This window comes from Gopherus flavomarginatus, chromosome 11, assembly GCF_025201925.1.
Source record: "Gopherus flavomarginatus isolate rGopFla2 chromosome 11, rGopFla2.mat.asm, whole genome shotgun sequence".
NCBI lineage: Eukaryota > Metazoa > Chordata > Testudines > Testudinidae > Gopherus > Gopherus flavomarginatus.
Window position 1 is genome coordinate 14,346,496 of NC_066627.1, and position 17,597 is coordinate 14,364,092.

The window sequence follows — 17,597 nt, forward strand, 5'->3', positions numbered from 1 at the left end:
AGCTGATGAAAATTAACATAGCTCCATTGACTACCATGGGGCAATACCAACACCAGCTAATGGTCTTGTCCAGACAGTTTTGTGCTTCTTGTTTCTCACTTTAAGTTGCTTAATGTTACATCAATTTTGTTTTAACATTAATTACCACCGGGAAGTCCATAAGCATCGTCTGTTGCTAGCCATTTAATGTGGTGGGCCAAATTTATCCTGGATGCAACTTTGTGGACTTCAGTAGTGCTACAACAATTCAGCCTGCTGAGTTTTAACAATTTCCTCTTTAATCTGTTTGAAGTTGAAACTCTGTTTCAGGATCTCAGCAAAGACTTTTTAATAATGCCCAGTGGGACCCATTATAATTAACCTCCATTCATTGTTAGCTGATTAGCAGAGCTTAATTTTGAAGGGATACATTGTTACAAGTTGTACAGATCAATAAAATTATTAATAAAAGTCCACATGGACATAGATCAGGTAGCCATTAAGCTATTAAGTTTAGATACCAAGATGATGGGCACATTATGTATACCTAAGCTGAATAGATAAGAAGCCTTTTTCCAGTACATCAATCCCAATTTCAAATGCTGACTGCAGAGCCATTATCTCTGAGGCTATGTGGCTCAGGAGAATGCTAATTTGTCATTTGAACAGGGCACAGCAGCAGTGAAGTCTGGAGAATTGCTCATGTGAGATGAATTGCAGGGTCTCAGACTAGTTCACAGAGGAATGATGGAATTCGTGGAGGATATTTCCATCAATGGCTATTGGCCAAGGTGGTTAGGGATGCAACCCCATGTTCAGGGTGACCCTAAACTTCTGACAACCACAAGCCGGGAGTGGAATAAAGGGGTAATGCCCCTTTTCTTTACATTCCCTATGATTGGGGTAGACAGGATACCAGGCAAGATGAACCATAGACTGACCCAATATAGCACTGCTTATGTTCTTATAAAGATGTCTACATAAAAAAAAAAAAGACTGGGATTTTTTCAATGGATTAAGGGAATTAAGCATCTGTTTCCCATTGACTTGCAATGATGTTGGGTGCCATACTCCCTTTGGTCTCTTGGAAAAGCCCAGGCTAACTTGACATCACAGTTAACTCTAATTAAACAGCCTTGCATGCAGGTTTAACTGAGAAGCCAGAAGCGCATTGACTCAGAGACACAGCTCCTCTCCCACCCTGAAGCTCTGTCCACTTCATGGTCACCATAGTTAGTTCCACCTGTCACACGATTCATTTTGTGCCCACACTTTAGCCATTATAACTGTTGCATAGTGTGTGTATGTACTAGTTCATTGTGGGAAAAATTGTGCAGCTATCCATAATGCCTGAGATGGGGAAGGTATTCCAGAAGGACTCTCACATAGATCTGTACATGGGGTAAACTCCTATGAGATGACCTAATGCACTGAGAGCTGGAAGGAAGGACTGGACATATGGTCAAGGACATGATTAGAAAATGTTTCTCCACTGCAGAAAATCAGTGTGACAGATCACTTACAGGAAGAAAAGCGCTGGCCAGCTCATGCATCAGGCAGGGATGACATAATGTTAGCAGTCATTGGCCTGGGTTCTCAGAAGTGACTAGTGATTCAGGGAGCCTCAGTAATTGGCAGCCTACCCTGAGATGCCTGAAAAGGATCCTGATCCCCAGAGGATCAGGCCCCTTTAAGGTGTCTCCATAAAGGCACTCCAAATCTCTTGTCACTTTTGAATATATAGGGTAGGATTTTCAAAATGGCAAAGGAAGGCCAATGGGATTTGGACTCCAAAATTCCCTAGGCTCAATTGAAAATCCCAGCCTAAGCATGGAGCATGCAGGCACAAACCATATTTAGAAATACTCATGTCATCAACTCTGTTAGAAGTTGTATGGTGGGCAGGGATTTTTGGGGAGAGAGCACCTAAACAGGATAGAAGCATGTTTAGGGAGTATGCCCTGAAATCAGTGCATGTTAGGTGCCTACGTGCTTTTTAAAATCTCACTAGGTGTCCAAATACTTTTAAAATCTGGCCCCAAAATACTTGCTCCAGGTTCTTCAGCAGAGCTGGAAATTCCCATCTCCTGAGTTGAATGTTTTACTAATTAGCTCAGACAACCTCTAGAAAGCAATAGAAAGAAAGGGAGTTTAAGTCAAACTAATGCATTTAGGGCCAGATTTTGTAAAGGTATTTGTTGTCAGATGTGTGTGTGCTCTGCTCTGTTCCATGTTGATATCAGTCGGCTGCATGCATAAGTTCCCTCTGTGCGCTGCCCCGATTCTGCAAATCACTGGCACAGCAGACCCTGAGAGAACCCCCAATGACCACAGACTCTAATAAGGTACGAAGAACTTGACCAGGTTTATTGTCAAACGAAACAGTCTCTAGCTCCCCGGATCAGATGTCTACAGTTCTGCTAGTACGTATGTGCTGCCTGACAATGGACTGGCTCAGTCAGTGGAGAGGCTTTCCACTGCCACGTAGGCCAGACAAAGACGTCCACTCAGGGATGCATTCTTATACACAGGAACAAACAGTTACACATCATTGGTGGTGATATCATCATTGAACGCATTGAGGTACAGCCTCGTTATGCATTAGGGTGTTGCCTTTCTTCTGGTAGAGGTTGGTTCAAACAAGCAAGTCTATCCATCATATTGTCCTTTTATAATGTCTTTAGGCTGGGTCTGCCTGTTCCTTGCTATCCGTGTGGGATGTGCTCGTACCAGGCTGTTCTGGTGCTGTCCTGGCACATGTTCATCTTATTATTGCTTACATGTCTATATGTGTTTTTAGCATCTTTCCTCTTGCCAACTTCTGTGAGCAGGGCCTGCCTCTGGCTCATAGCCTAACTTTGCTTTATGTTAGCAATGTCTTGACCATTACTTAAGTTCAGGCCTCAGACCTCATACCGGACCTTGGATACCAAAGGTTTATATCTCAGGGCCTCATCTTACTACAGTATTTACATGCCTTGTAGGATCTTCAAAACTGCATTTAGGCAGTTAACACTCATAGAAATTAATGAGTTTGAGGCACTAGGGTATTTTTGAAAATCCCAAATAGATTCCTAAATAGTTCTAACATTCTCGGCCTTAATCTTAGCCATTTTAAATCCCTTCCCATCTGCGGATAGCAAAAGCACCTGGATTTTTAAATGGTATGCTTAAAATTTTCAGAAGTGTCTAAGTGGCTTAAGAATCTATGTTCTATTTTCAAAAGTAATTTAGGGCCAGATTTTTAAAGGTATCTAGGAACCTTGTATTAGGCTCCTACATACATTTAAAATCAGCCCCCGTAGGAACATAGCAGTCTACATTTAATAGAAAATCAATGGATTTTAGGTTCCTAAGTGGCTATATCACTTTTGAAAATAGGATGTTAATTTCCACACATTGGGCTCAGACTTTTTAAAGTATTTGGGCACCTAAAAATACAAATAGGCACCTGGCAGGATTTTCAAAACCACCTAGGAACCTGACTTCCTTTCAAACCAATGGAAGTTGCATAGCTAGGTGTTTTTGAAAATCACTTTAGGCATCTATCTGCTTCTTTAAGCACCTAAATACCTTTGAAAATCTGGCCCTTTGGTAATTTTGAAGATTTTGCACTGTGTCTGTATCTCCATTTTATAGATTAGGGAAACACGACTTGATCTAGATCACACATAGAGTCACTGGCAGAGTCAGGAATAAAACTCAGGGGTCTTGACTTTTAGGCCAATTCCCAAATTATTATATGAAGGTCACTGTTGCACTTGATGCTGTGGCATGGAAAATAAGCTACCCCACATGTTTTCTGTTTGAAAATATTGGGAAGAAGAGCATGTTTGATGTCCAGTGTTTAATTCATAGAATCATAGAATATTAGGTTTGGAAGGGAGCTCAGGAGGTCATCTAGTCCAACCCCCTGCTCAAAGCAGGACCAATTCCAACTAAATCATCTCAGCCAGGGCTTTGTCAAACTTGACCTTAAAAAACCTCTAAGAAAGGCTATTCCACCACCTCCCTAGCTAACCCATTCCAGTGCTTCACCATGCTCCTAGTGAAAAAGTTTTTCCTAATATCCAAACTAAACCTCCCCCACTGCAACTTGAGACCATTACTCCTTCTGTCGTCTGGTACCACTGAGAATGGTCTTTGGAACCCCCTTTCAGGTAGATGAAAGCAGCTATCAGATCCCCCCCTCATTCATCTCTTCTGCAAATAAAACAATCCCAGTTCCCTCAGCCTCTCCTCATAAATCATGTGATCCAGCCCCCTAATCATTTTTGTTGCCCTCCACTGGACTCTTTCCAATTTTTCCTGCATACTCCTTGTAGTGTGGGACCCAGAACTGGACACAGTACTCCAGATGAAGCCTCACCAATGCCGAATAGAGGGGAATGATTATGTCCCTCAATCTACAGGCATTGCTTCTGCTTATAGAGCCCAAAATCCTGTTAGCCTTCCTGGCAACAAGAGCACACTGTTGACTCATATCCAGCTTCTCGTCCACTGTAACCCCTAGGTCCTTTTCTGCAGAACTGCTGCCTAGCTGCTTGGTCTCTAGTCTGTAGCAGTGCATGGGATTCTTCCCTCCTAAGTGCAGGACTCTGCACTTGTCCTTGTTGAACCTCATCAGGTTTCTTTTGGTCCAATCCTCTAATTTGTCTAGGTCCCTCATATCCTATCCCTACCCTCCAGTGTCTCTACCACTCCTCTCTGTTTAGTGTCACCTGCAAACTTGCTGAGGGTGCAATCCACGCCATCCTCAAGATAATTAATGAAGATATTGAACAAAACCAGCCCCAGGACCAACCCTTGGTGCACTCCTCTTCATACTGGCTGTCAGCTAGACATGGAGCCATTGATCACTACCTGCTGAGCCCGAGGATCTAGCCAGCTTTCTATCCCCCTAATAGTCCATTCATCCAGCCCATACTTCTTTAACTTGCTGGCAAAAATACTGTAGGAAACTATATCAAAAGCTTTGCTAAAGTCAAGGAATAACACGTCCACTGCTTTCCCCTCATCCACAGACCCAGTTATCTCATTATAGGAGGCAATTAGGTTAGTGAGGCATGACTTGCCCTTGGTGAATCCATGTGACTGTTCCTGATCACTTTCCTCTCCTCTAAGTGCTTCAAAACTGATTCCTTGAGGACCTGCTCCATGATAATTCCAGGGACTGAGGTGAGGCTGACTGGCCTGTAGTTCCTCCTCCTTCCCTTTTTTAAAGATAGGCACTACATTAGCCTTTTTCCAGTCATCCGGGATCTCCCTTGATTGCAATGAGTTTTCAAAGATAATGGCTAATGGCTCTGCAATCACATCTGCCAATTCCCTTGGTTTGTCATACATATACATGTCTGCGTTTATGTGTCTCTCTACAGTTGGCACAGTGTCATAGAGTCTTATGACCCAAACCTACCCACTCCCCACTTGTTGACAAAATGCCTTCCCTGTGGTGTATTGTTGTGATTCCATTACTGAACCCCACTATCTATAGCTTGTGGAATGAGGAAACTCAAGGAAAATGTGTTTTGTATGAATATCAAATAGAGCTGGAAAATATTGTCAATATTTTGACATTTGATGATATTTTTCATTATAAAATTCATTTTCTATGAAAATAAACTCCAAATAAATTTCAAATAATTTTTTTATTGGAAATCAATGGAGTTTATTTGACCAGTCACAGTTCTGGTCAATTATTTTTCAATGATTGTAGAGTTTCATGAAATCCTTGAAATGTTAATTAACATTTTTCAAAATTTTGAAAAATAGGATTTAAACAAAAGCCTGTGTGTTTTTTCCCTGCTTTTTGTTTAGTTTTGATTTTTTAACAGTTCTAATGTCAAAAAGACCATCTAATGCCTAAAGAACCAGATTGGTAATTAGATTATGTGAACAGACTTTACAATAGAGTTACTTCTGGTTTGTAAGTATTTGAATGAACAGACCTTGTGACTCCAATGAAGCTACTCCTCAGTTACTCCTCTGAATGAGAGGAGAATTAGGCCTGAATTTTCACCTCCTGCAATGGATTTTACAATATTGATGGGGAAAATGAGGACTTATGTCAATATAGCTATCATCTTCTGGGGAGATAGTGTTCCTACACTGACAGAAAACGCCTTCTGTTGGTGTAAACTGAATCTATACAATGGTGCTAGGTAAGGAGTGAATAAAAAATAAGGGCTTGAAAGATTGTCCCTCACGCATCATTTCATTGGTATTATTTACACAGATCTTAGAACCATAAAAGAAATTGGAGAAGAAAAAAGAAATATTGGGCGTGATTAATGAATGAAACCACTCTTTTATGTTCATGCAACTCATCGTAGTAAATGGATTTCCAGCAGTGTAAAACTAGAATAAAGCTGTGCAGCATTAGAGCCTAATGTAAATAATCTGGCAATGCTGGCTGATATTTGGCTCACTGACTCCAATAAAGAACTGATTTACCCCAAATGTGGATCTGCTTCAGTGACCTCAATGAAGGTACACCAGTTTGAATTAGATGGGGACATGGTTTATTGACTTCAGTTAATTTACTATGTTAATTTACAACATCTGTGGATCTGGGACCATTGACTTTTAGGGATGGAAACTGATTTACACCAGGTGGCATCTGGTCCAAAGACACACAAACAAGTAAAATGCCAAGTCTATTCCCACTGAAGCCAATAGATGTTTTGGCACTGATTTCAAGGGGAGAGAGACTTGTCCCTTAACATAACTATTATGTATTCATATAATGAGGAGTCTGAGATGACTCAAAGACCAGTTCCCTAGGGCTGCTAAAGAAGCTGTTAAATATGCCTGTTCCATCCATGATTGAATTATTTGGTAAGCAGAGAGATGAGACCAATGCAGGTTGCACAGGTAGGCAAGAAATTTCTTTCTTTTAGTAGAGTCATGTTGAATACCTTTGGATTATTCTGAAGGACGTATCTAGATGAGCATTGTTATGTTCCCTTTGTCCCTTCGACTGAAACGTGCACTGTTTTTAAGTCTGAAGCCCAGATTCTTGTATCACAGTGAAGGCTTGTCCATACAAACACATAGTTCATGGCCAGCTATGGTGTAGATCAACCTTTCACTAGCCTGCCAAGCACTACTGCCCAGGTGGACCCAGCAGCCACACACTAAAAATTCCTTAGTACACTTTCATCTACGCCCATTTCAAACCAGGGATGGTGAAAGTGCACTCAGGAAATTGTAGCGTTTGACACTGGGATCCACATGGGTTGTTAGAAAAGAGCAGCTAGCACAAAATAGATTTGCACTCCAGCTTGCTGCAGACTAAGGATGTTTGCATTTGAGCTAGGGGATGTGATTCCCAGCTTGCATAGATGTACCCTTGCCTGACCAGGTGCCTAAAAACACAAGTGTGTCCAGAGTGGCCCGGGCAGCTGCTTCAGCTAGCAGCCCTATGCAAAATCCCATCTGAACTCTTGCGTGCATAGCTGGAGCGGCTGCCACTGCCACCACAGACACTGCACTAGCTCAAACAAAGCTAGCAGGAATATATCTATGTGAGCTGAGAACCACATGTCCCTGCTCAAATGTAGACGTACCCAGGGCCGGCGCTACCATTTAGGCAGCCTAGGCAATCACCTAGGGCACCAGGATTATTGAGGGGGCGGCATTTTGCCAGGGTGGTGGCAGGTGGCTCCGGCTGACCTGCCGCAGGCATGCCTGCGGAGAGTCCGTTGGTCTGCGGCTCCGGTGGAGCTGCCGCAGTCATGCCTGCGGATGGTCGGCTGCTGCCACGGCTCCGGTGGACCTCCAGCAGGCATGCCTGCAGCAGCTGCACCAGAGCCACGGACCAATGGACCCTCCGCAGGAATGCCTGCCGCAGCGCCATCAGAGCCGCGGGATCAGCACTGGGGGCGGCGAAATGACCATGCACCTAGGGCGCGAGAAACCCTGGCGCTGGTCCTGGATGTACCCTAAATATTCTTATAGATAAATAGGACTGGAAGGGACCTTAATAGGTCATCAAATCTAGCCCAGGAACTGAAGCAGGACCATGTTTACCTAGACCATCCCTGAGAAGTGTTTGTCTAACCTGTTCTTAAAAATCTCTAATGATGGGGATTCAACAACCCATAAAAGCCTATTTCAGAACTTAAGTACCCTTAGAGTTAGAGAGTTTTCCCCTAATATCTAACTTAAATCTCCCTTGCTGAAGATTAAGCCTATAACTTTTTGTCCTACCTTCAGTGGACAATTGATCACCATTGATGATGATTTAGTTGGGGATTGGTGCTGTTTTGAGCAGGGCGTTGGACTAGATGACCTCCTGAGATCCCTTCTAACCCTGATATTTTATGATTCTCTTTGTAACAGCCCTTAACTTACTTGAAGACAGTTATCAGGTCTTCCCTCAGTCTACTTTGCTCAAGACTAAACATGTCTAGTTATTTTTTTTAACTTTTCCTCACAGATCAGGTTTTCTGACCCTTTGATCATTTTTGTTGCTCTCCTCTGCACTCTCTCCAATTTTTCCACATCTTTCTTAAGGTGTGGTGCTCAGAAATGGATATATTACTCTTACTGAGGCCTCATCTCTGCTGAACAGAGCGGGACAATTACCTCCCATGTCTGAAATACAACAATCCTGTTAATACACCACAGAATGATGTTAACCTTTTTCATAACTGCATCACATTATTAAGGGACAAGGTGGGTTATTATTATCTTTTACTGGACCAACTTCTGTTGGTAAAAGAGACAAGGTTTTGAGCTACACAGAGCTCTTCTTCAAGTTCTGGGAAAGGTACGCAGTGTACCAGCTAAATAAAAGATTGAACAGATAATTTAGCCTAAATAGTTAGCTCATATTTAAAGGACCATTCAAGGTGAAGTGGCCCATTAACATCTCTGTAGTAATAGGACAAAAAGGAGGGTTAATGGGTTACAGATTGTTGTAATAAGCAATAAATCCAGTGTCCTTATTCCAACCAGGATTTTTAGTGTCTAGCAAAGTTATGAACTTAACGAGAAACTCCCCTGGAGTTAATAGTAGAATTGCTGGAAAAAAATTCTAGCAGAACAGTTTTCCATCCAAAAATGCTGATTTGATGAAATCAGAACATTTTACATGGGAACATATTCATTACATCTACGTTTTCAAGAGGGAATTATAAACATATTTTGACTATAATATAATATCAACAATAAGGTTGAAACAATGATTTAACTTTATGACAATTAAACAAATAAACCTAATCTAAATGCTGCAAATTAGGAATAGGCAATGGGATGGATTACTTGATGATTACCTATTCTGCTCATTGTCTCTGAAGCATCTGGCACTGGCCACTGTCAGAAGACAGGATACTGGGCTAGATGGACCTTTGCTTTGACCCAGTGTGCGAATTCTCATGTTCTTATGATTTGTTCTGACTTCATCAAAACAACATGTTTTGATAAGGTTGAAATGAAATATTTTCAGATTATTTTGTTTTGCAAAAAATTCTGAGATTTAGTTTTTTTGTCCTGATTTAACATGAAATGAAATTTCAAAATTTGAGAATTTACCACGGGTTGTAAATTCTGTTGTTCAACCAGATGTAGTTGATTGTATGAAACCCCATCCATCTCCGAAACACAAGAATTGCTCTATTCTGATCTCACTTACATTACTAATGTAGCCACATTGATTTAAGTGAAATAATTATTTACATCAGCTAAAGATCTGCTCTGAGAGACAGATCCACCACACCATTACTCCTGTTTTACATGTAACTGAATTTAGCATCCAACTGTGGTAACAGTAATTTATCATAATTCCTTTCTGTTTGAGAAAGAGGAAAATCAAGCTGTAAATAATCATAGTTACACAAAGTTGTGGGAGACTGTGCAAATATTTTTTATATAATTATGGAGGTTGGGATTTTCATAGGACATAGGACTGAAAGGGACCTTCTGGGTCATTGAGTCTGATCCCCAGCTATGGTAGGCAGCCCTGTCATATAATCCTGTTAGTAAATGTGTCAGGCTTTAACTAGTTAGGTTGTTTGTCCACATTATTCCTACTGGGAGGCTTTCCAGAACATTATTCTTCAATGGTTAGAAACATTCTTAATTTCAAGCCTGAATGTATCTGTGGCCAGTTTATTTCTATTTGTTTTTATGCCAACACTGTCCTTTAGCTTCCACTGTTCTTCTTCCTCCCTGATATTTACCCTCCTGACATATTTGTTGAGGGCAATCAGGCCCCCTCTCAGCCTTGATTTAGGCTAAATAAGCCAAGCTCTTTAAGTCTTGTCTTGAAAGATAGGTTCTTCATTTACCTCCTCATCCCAGGAGCCCTTCTCTGCAACTTTTCCCATTTGAATGAGTCTTTCTTGAATTTGAGTGACCAGAATTGTACACAGTATTCCAGATGAGATTTTTCCAATGTTTTGTATGATGGCATTTATAATTGTCTATATCTAGCAGAAATATGTTACCTGATACATCTTAGAATCACATATGTTGTTTTCACAGACACGTCACATCAGTGGCTCATAGTCATTCTGTGCTTTACTAATGCACCATGGCTTTTTTCCTCCTCTCTCACTTTCAGCTGATGAGCTCACAGTTTATAGCAGAAGTCCGTGTTATGGGCTCCTCAGTCTACGACCTTTCACTTTATGATATTAAATTTCATCCCATTTCCATTACTCTGGCCCTCAATGTTATCCATTTCTTTCTGTATAGTATTCTAATCTTTCTAATCTTTCTCAGTATTAACAATGCCTCCCAACTCTGTGCCATGATGAAATTTCATGCTGCGGCCACTCATGATAATATGAAATAAGATCAATCTCAAGACTGATCCTTGAGAAAGTCCAGTAGTAACCTGATTCAAGTCCAGTGGTTCAACTTTCATCAGAACCTGTTGTCTCCCTTTTATCCAGTTTCTTACCTATGTTAAAATTCTTGTACTAAACATAGTCTTCTCCAATTTAACTAATATTTCCCATGTGCTACTATCTCAGATGCCTTGATGAAATCCAGACATTTTAGATTTAACGCAGTCTCCTTGTCTAATAATCAGTTAATGATAAAGGAAAGATATCAGATTAGTCTGGCATGACTAAAAGATATGTAGATATAGAGGTGGTATATGGGGATACATAGATGCCAATTTTACTTTACATATATCAAACTTATGTGTAGCCTTTCTTTTTAATTCTTAAGATGAAATATACTGAAGAAGAGATGAAAAATGACACCTCCATGACCAAGTTTGTCCTCCTGGGGTTCTCTAACCACACAGATACGAATCTCATTCTCTTTGTGGTGTTTCTATGCATTTACATCATCACAGTGCTGGGAAACGTCCTCATCATCATCGTTATAAATGTCAATCCAGCCCTTCACACGCCTATGTATTTCTTCCTCAGGAACCTGTCCTTCCTGGAGGTCTGCTACACCTCGGTCACTCTGCCCAAGATGCTGGCCAGCCTCCTCTCAGAAGACAAAACCATCTCCTTTTCTGGCTGTGCAGTACAGATGTATTTCTTTCTATTCTTTGCTGTTACTGAGTGCTTTCTCCTTGCTTCTATGGCATATGACCGCTACAGTGCCATATGCAACCCTCTGCGCTACACAGCCATCATGGACAAGAGGGTTTGCATCCAGCTGGCTATGAGCTCATGGATATGTGGCATCCTGGTGGCCCTGGGGCACACAACGTTTGTATTCACACTTCCTTTTTGTGGGTCCCACGTGATCAACCACTTCTTCTGTGAGATTCAGCCGGTGCTGAAGCTGGTGTGTAGGGACACCTACTGGAATGAGATCCAGATTATTGTGGCTGCTGCCTTTGTCCTCATGATGCCTTTCATGCTGATCCTGATATCCTATATCTGTATCATCTCCACCATCCTGAAAATGCAGTCCGCAGAAGGCAGGCACAGAGCCTTCTCCACCTGCTCCTCGCACCTCATTGTTGTAACCTTGTTCTATGGGTCGGCCATTATCATGTACGTGCACCCCAAGTCCAGCTTTTCTCCAGATGTGAACAAATTACTCTCTCTGTTCTACTCAGTGGTGACTCCTATCTTGAACCCCATTATCTACAGCCTCAGGAACAAGGAGGTGAAAGATGCCTTGAGGAAAACAGGGAGGAAGATGTTCCATCCACAAAAATAGACATTTTTCCTTCAAATGGATTATTCCCTGGGGAATATCTCTGCTCTCAAGAGACTCTACAGTGCTAAAGAGACCAAGAGACAGCTCAGCATTACATAGCAATTTATCACATCGGACATAGTGTTGGTCTATTTTTTCTGAAATTTGTATTTCAATGAAATTTTTTCATTAAGATTTTGAACTTCAACAAATAAATCTGTGAATCGTGTGGAAAACAAAAATAAAAATAAATGAAATTACATTGCTCCCTCCTCCCATTGTTTCACCAGTTCTAATTGAAGTTTATCTGCAGTTCATAGACTCTCTCCTATACACATTTTAGTTGGAGTTGGTTGAAATATTCTGAGTTTCCCAAATATTTCTCCTCCCAATAGTTAATTACAGAAATGGGTAGAGGAACTGGGAAACATTTTGCCCTCAGTAGATTAGTTCAATTTTTTAGAAATTTCCAGTTAAATTTCAAAAAATGCTTGCAAAGGAATTTCAGACATCTCAAAAAGAATGTCAACAATCACTCTGTCCCATTTGTCAATCTTTTCTCATTCAGCAACATCTCAGTTCTAGACCAGAATATCTTTAATCATAAGATTGCACATGGGTCATCTGAAGTCTAAGAGGAAACCTCATAGACTCATAGACTCTAGGACTGGAAGGGACCTCGAGAGGTCATCAAGTCCAGTCCCCTGCCCTCATGGCAGGACCAAATACTGTCTAGACCAACCTCTATTGCTGAACAACTCATTTTTATCAGTCTCTGCTCCTGGGACATGCAAAATCATTAATCACAGCATCTTTCCCCTCAGGAATTCATTGTGAGTAAAGGCTACATCCAGTGTGATTTTTTTTCTCCATCTCACAAGACCTAACTTTTAGGTACATAGAAAATAATTTGTATTCACAAAGCCTGGGTTAGGGGTCCAGGTTTCCTACACAATGAGTGGAGGTATTTAGGTGCCATATAATAGGATCCACAAAAACCAGGATGATGAGCGGGGAGCTGCCTAAACTAGCTAACAAGAGATACTGAATAGAGCACTGTGTGCTAAATCTTGCCCTTCAACAGAAGCCTGGCACCTAGGTCCAGGCTGAAGTGAAGTGGGTATATTTGGTTGGGGTCTACAGGAGGAACTGTCTCCTGGAGTTAGGTTCCTGAGAGAGTTCTTGCATGAAACAATGTAGGAGGAGTTGGTGCTGCAGCAGCCTCCTCATAACTTTTAGCTGGAGTCCCCCTAGTTCAGTTCTCCCTCTGTCTGATGAGGATAAGGTATTTGTAGAGGAGGTTTCCCACCTTACCGGTGAGTGCCTTAATCAGTGAGCTGTGGGATATTCTGCTGGGGGATTCCCTCAGCCTTTCCTAGTGATTGAAGCTCTGCTTTACATAGATAATTAAAGAGTTGTCAGAGCAGGGCAGCTCGGTCCTGGGGCTGCCACCTTCCAGGGGTGAACACCAACCATCACATTATAGAGTCATTTTCACATGCTCTCTGGCCCAGTTAATATGCAAGCTTTTATTTAAAAAATGAAACAGCTGTAACAGGAGAGATTGAGGGGAACCTCTGTTGGAACATCCCGTAGTCCAGTGTTTAGGACACTGCCCTAAGAGGCAGGACATACATGTTCAAATCCTTTCTACTTGTTGTTAGTTGTTAGCCAGTACAGTAGACAGTGATCAAACTGCCCAAGAAGTCCACAGACTCAGTTCAAAGGTGAAGGCACTCGGCTTCGTTAACAATAAACTTGGCCTGGTGCTAGTTCCCCGGCTCAATGGTTACAGTTACAGTAAAGCACATATACTCGTTACAATGGAAAAGCTCAGTGAGCAGCAGGACTTCCCACTCCCACCTAGGCCAGACTAAGCGTTAAGGTGAGGCATCTCAACACTTATAGACTGAGACAAGCAATCTGGGATAAACAATTTATGTGCAACATTACATGTTTCATGACGTTTGTTACCTCCTATTGTACCTTTCTCCTGATGTTTCAGATAACATGCCCCTATTCATCACTTCAGTCAAACCATTTGATCATGTTCTAGGCTGGGATGTTCTTGTGCTGGCCTGCTGGAATGTGTTTGTGTTTTAGTGATGTTACCAATACCTGTGCCAAGTTCATGTACCGGACAGTGAACCTTCAATGAGACATCTGTTTTGTAATGGGCCTGACTTTTGTTTGTAGTCTGACTCTCGCTAACTTAGCTTTATATCAGCAGGGCCTGAATTCAGGTCAGATTTAGGCCTCATGCCAGGCCCCATGTTTCAGGCTCTCTATTTCCACCACACTTCTGAGGTAGAGGAGGACTAGAACAGCAGCTGAGCCCTATGGCAACTGAGTATCCTAACGACTGCACTAAAAGTTATGAGGGACGTTCTCCTCCTTGGCTGTTTTGTGTGTAGCTAGGCAGCCAATGAGATGCCTACTGGATCGGGACCCACAGGCAACGTTGGTGAAGCTATGTCTGTCTTTCGCAGTTAGTGGGTCACGCTGGACCTTATGCACAACATAGTATTGATAGTACACAACATTTTTATTTTTTAAAAAAATGGAAAGATAAACAATTAAGATGGCTGACACTAAATGCATTAAAATCTGGCCAATTGTTAGATATCAAAATGTAACTGGGAATCATCACTGAGTGAGAATGTGTGTAGCAGGGTTCCATACTAGTTGACATTTTTATCAATGACCTGGAAAAAAACCATAAAATCATTACTGATAATATTTGCAGATGACACAAAAATAGGAGAGTGGAAAATAATGAAGAGGATAAGTCATTGATTCTAAGAGGGCCAAATCTCTTGGTTAACAGTGCATAAGCAAATAATTTGCTTTTCAATGTAGCTAAATGTAAATATATATTTCTGGAAACAAAGAATGTTGGCCATACTTACAGGATGGGGGACTCTATTCTGGGAAACAGTGACAAAGAAAAAATTGTGGTGGTTAAAGTAGAAAATCAGCTGAACATGAGCTCCCAGAGCAACGCTGTAGCCAAAAGAACTAATGTGATCCTGTGATGCATAAAAAAGGGAATCTGGAATAGGAGTAGAGAGGTAATTTCACCACTGTATTTGCTACTGGGGTAACCACTGCTGAAATATTGGGTCTAATTCTTCTGCCCACAATCCCAGAAGGTTATTAATAAGTTTGAGAAGTTTCATAGAAGAGCTCTGAAAAGGATTAAAGGATTAGAAAATATGCCTTACAGTTATAGACTAAAGGAGTTCAATCTATTTAGCTTTAGAAAGAGAAAATGAAGGGATGACTTGATCACAGTGTACAAGTATCCACAGGGGGAACAATATTTAATAATTGGCCCTTCAATTTAGAAGAAAAAGGTATAACTTGATGGAATGTCTTAAATCTAGACAACTTCAGACCAAAAGTAAGGCATACATTTTTAATAGAGCAATTAATGTTGGAACAATTAAGCAAGGTTTGTGAAGTATTCTTCATAACTGACTATTATAAAATCAAGATTAGGTGTTTTTCTACAAGATCTTCTCTAGGAATTGTTTTGGGGAAGTTCTATGGCCTGTGCTCTACAGGTCAGACTAGGCAATCACAACAGTCCCTTCTGCCCTTGCAATATATTAATCCAGACTTGGAAAGACACCCAAGTGCTTATGGCCAGAGCCGGACAGATAGGAACCTAGGGAACTTTGAAACCAAAAACTGAGCTGCTGAGTAAGTTCACATGCCTGCAGGGTTACTCAGTGGTGAGTGAGGGATTTGTGAACACCTGTGGTAGATAAATTTGGGATGTAGGCACCTAATATGCACCTAAGTCTCTTTGTGAGTCTATCTCTTACTATTCCTCACAAGGAAGGATATGTGTGTTAGGGTAATATTTTCATGGTACCATTGGCTTTCAGTAACAGACAGACTTTCAAAGGCCTGGTCTACACTACGCGTTTAAACCAATTTTAGCAGCGTTAAACCAATTTAACGCTGCACCCGTCCACACAACGAGGCCTCATAAAGGGCTCTTTAAATCGGTTTCTGTACTCCTTCCCAAAGAGAGGAGTAGCACTGAAATCGGTATTACCATATCGGATTAGGGTTAGTGTGGCCGCAAATCGACGGTATTGGCCTCCGGGCGGTATCCCACAGTACGCCATTGTGACCGCTCTGGACAGCAATCTGAATTTGGATGCAGTGGCCAAGTAGACAGGAAAAGTCCCATGAACTTTTGAATTTCATTCCTGTTTGCCCAGCATGGAGCTCTGATCAGCACGGGTGGCGATGCAGTCCCAAATCCAAAAAGAGCTCCAGCATGGACAGTGCGGGAGATACTGGATCTGACCACTGTATGGGGAGACAATTCTGTTCTATCAGAGCTCTGTTACAGAAGACAAAATACCAAAGAATTTTTAAAAAATCTCCAGGCTATGATACAGAGTCCACAGCACAGTGCTGAGTGACAAGCGTAACGGAAAGCCAAAGAATCAAATGGACGCTCATGGAGGGAGGGAGTGGGTACTGAGGACCCCAGCTAACCCACAGTCCCCAGCAGTCTCCGAAAAGTATTTGCATTCTTGGCTGAGCTCTCAATGCCTGTAGGGTCACACACATTGTCCGGGGTGCTTCAGGGTATAGCTCTTTAATTTAACCCCCCCATGAAAGGAAAGGGGAAAAAATAGTTTCTTGACTTTTTTCAATGTCACCGTATGTCTACTGCATGCTGCTGGTAGACGTGGTGCTGCGGCAGTGAATAGCAGCATCCTCTCCCTTCCCTTCCCCGGTGGCAGACGGTACCATACAAAAGGACTGATAGCCGTCCTTGTCATCATCCCATGAGTGCTCCTGGCTGGCCTCAGGTGAGGTCGGCCGGGGGTGCTTGGGTAAAAATAGGAATGACTCCCGGTCATTCCCAGTATATGGTACAGAATGGCTGGTAACCGTCTTCATCATAGCAACTGGGGGCTGAGCTCCATCAGCCCCCTCCCTTTCATGTGTAAAGAAAAGATTCTATAATGCCTGGACTATCATAGCAGTGGGATGCTGGGCTCCTCTCCCCCACACTGTTTAATGTCCTGCCTGGACTATCATAGCAGCTGGAGTCTTCTCCCCCTCATTTTATCTGACTAACAAGCCAGTGTTTCTTATTCCTGCATTCTTTATAACTTCATGACACAAATGAGGGGACACTGCAACAGTAGCCCAGGAGGGTTGGGGGAGCAGGGAAGCAACAGATGGGGCTGTTGCAGGGGCACCCTCTAGAATGGCATGTAGCTCATCATTTCTGTGGGATCTGACACAGAGCGGCTGTGCTCTCTGGTTCTCTGGTACACTGGTTCTGTAGTACACTTGCACCATATTCTAGGTAGGACTGACTCTATTTTTAGAGACAATAAAGGCAGGATTGACTCAGGGAGTCATTCCCATTTTTGTCTTTCCGCCCTCGGCTGACCTCAGCCAGGGCTCCCATGACAGCAGCAGTCGGTACAGAATGACTGATAACTGTCATCTCATAGCCA

The 17,597-nt window shown here is 42.0% G+C and overlaps 1 protein-coding gene across 1 annotated transcript; it reads left to right on the forward strand.

Moving 5' to 3' along the window:
• The first annotated feature begins 11,163 nt into the window (after positions 1–11,163).
• Positions 11,164–12,120, forward strand: LOC127031158 (olfactory receptor 10C1-like). The gene has a single exon (XM_050917926.1). It carries the CDS (start codon positions 11,164–11,166, stop codon positions 12,118–12,120), a length of 957 nt encoding a protein of 318 aa, XP_050773883.1.
• The last annotated feature ends 5,477 nt before the right edge of the window (positions 12,121–17,597 follow it).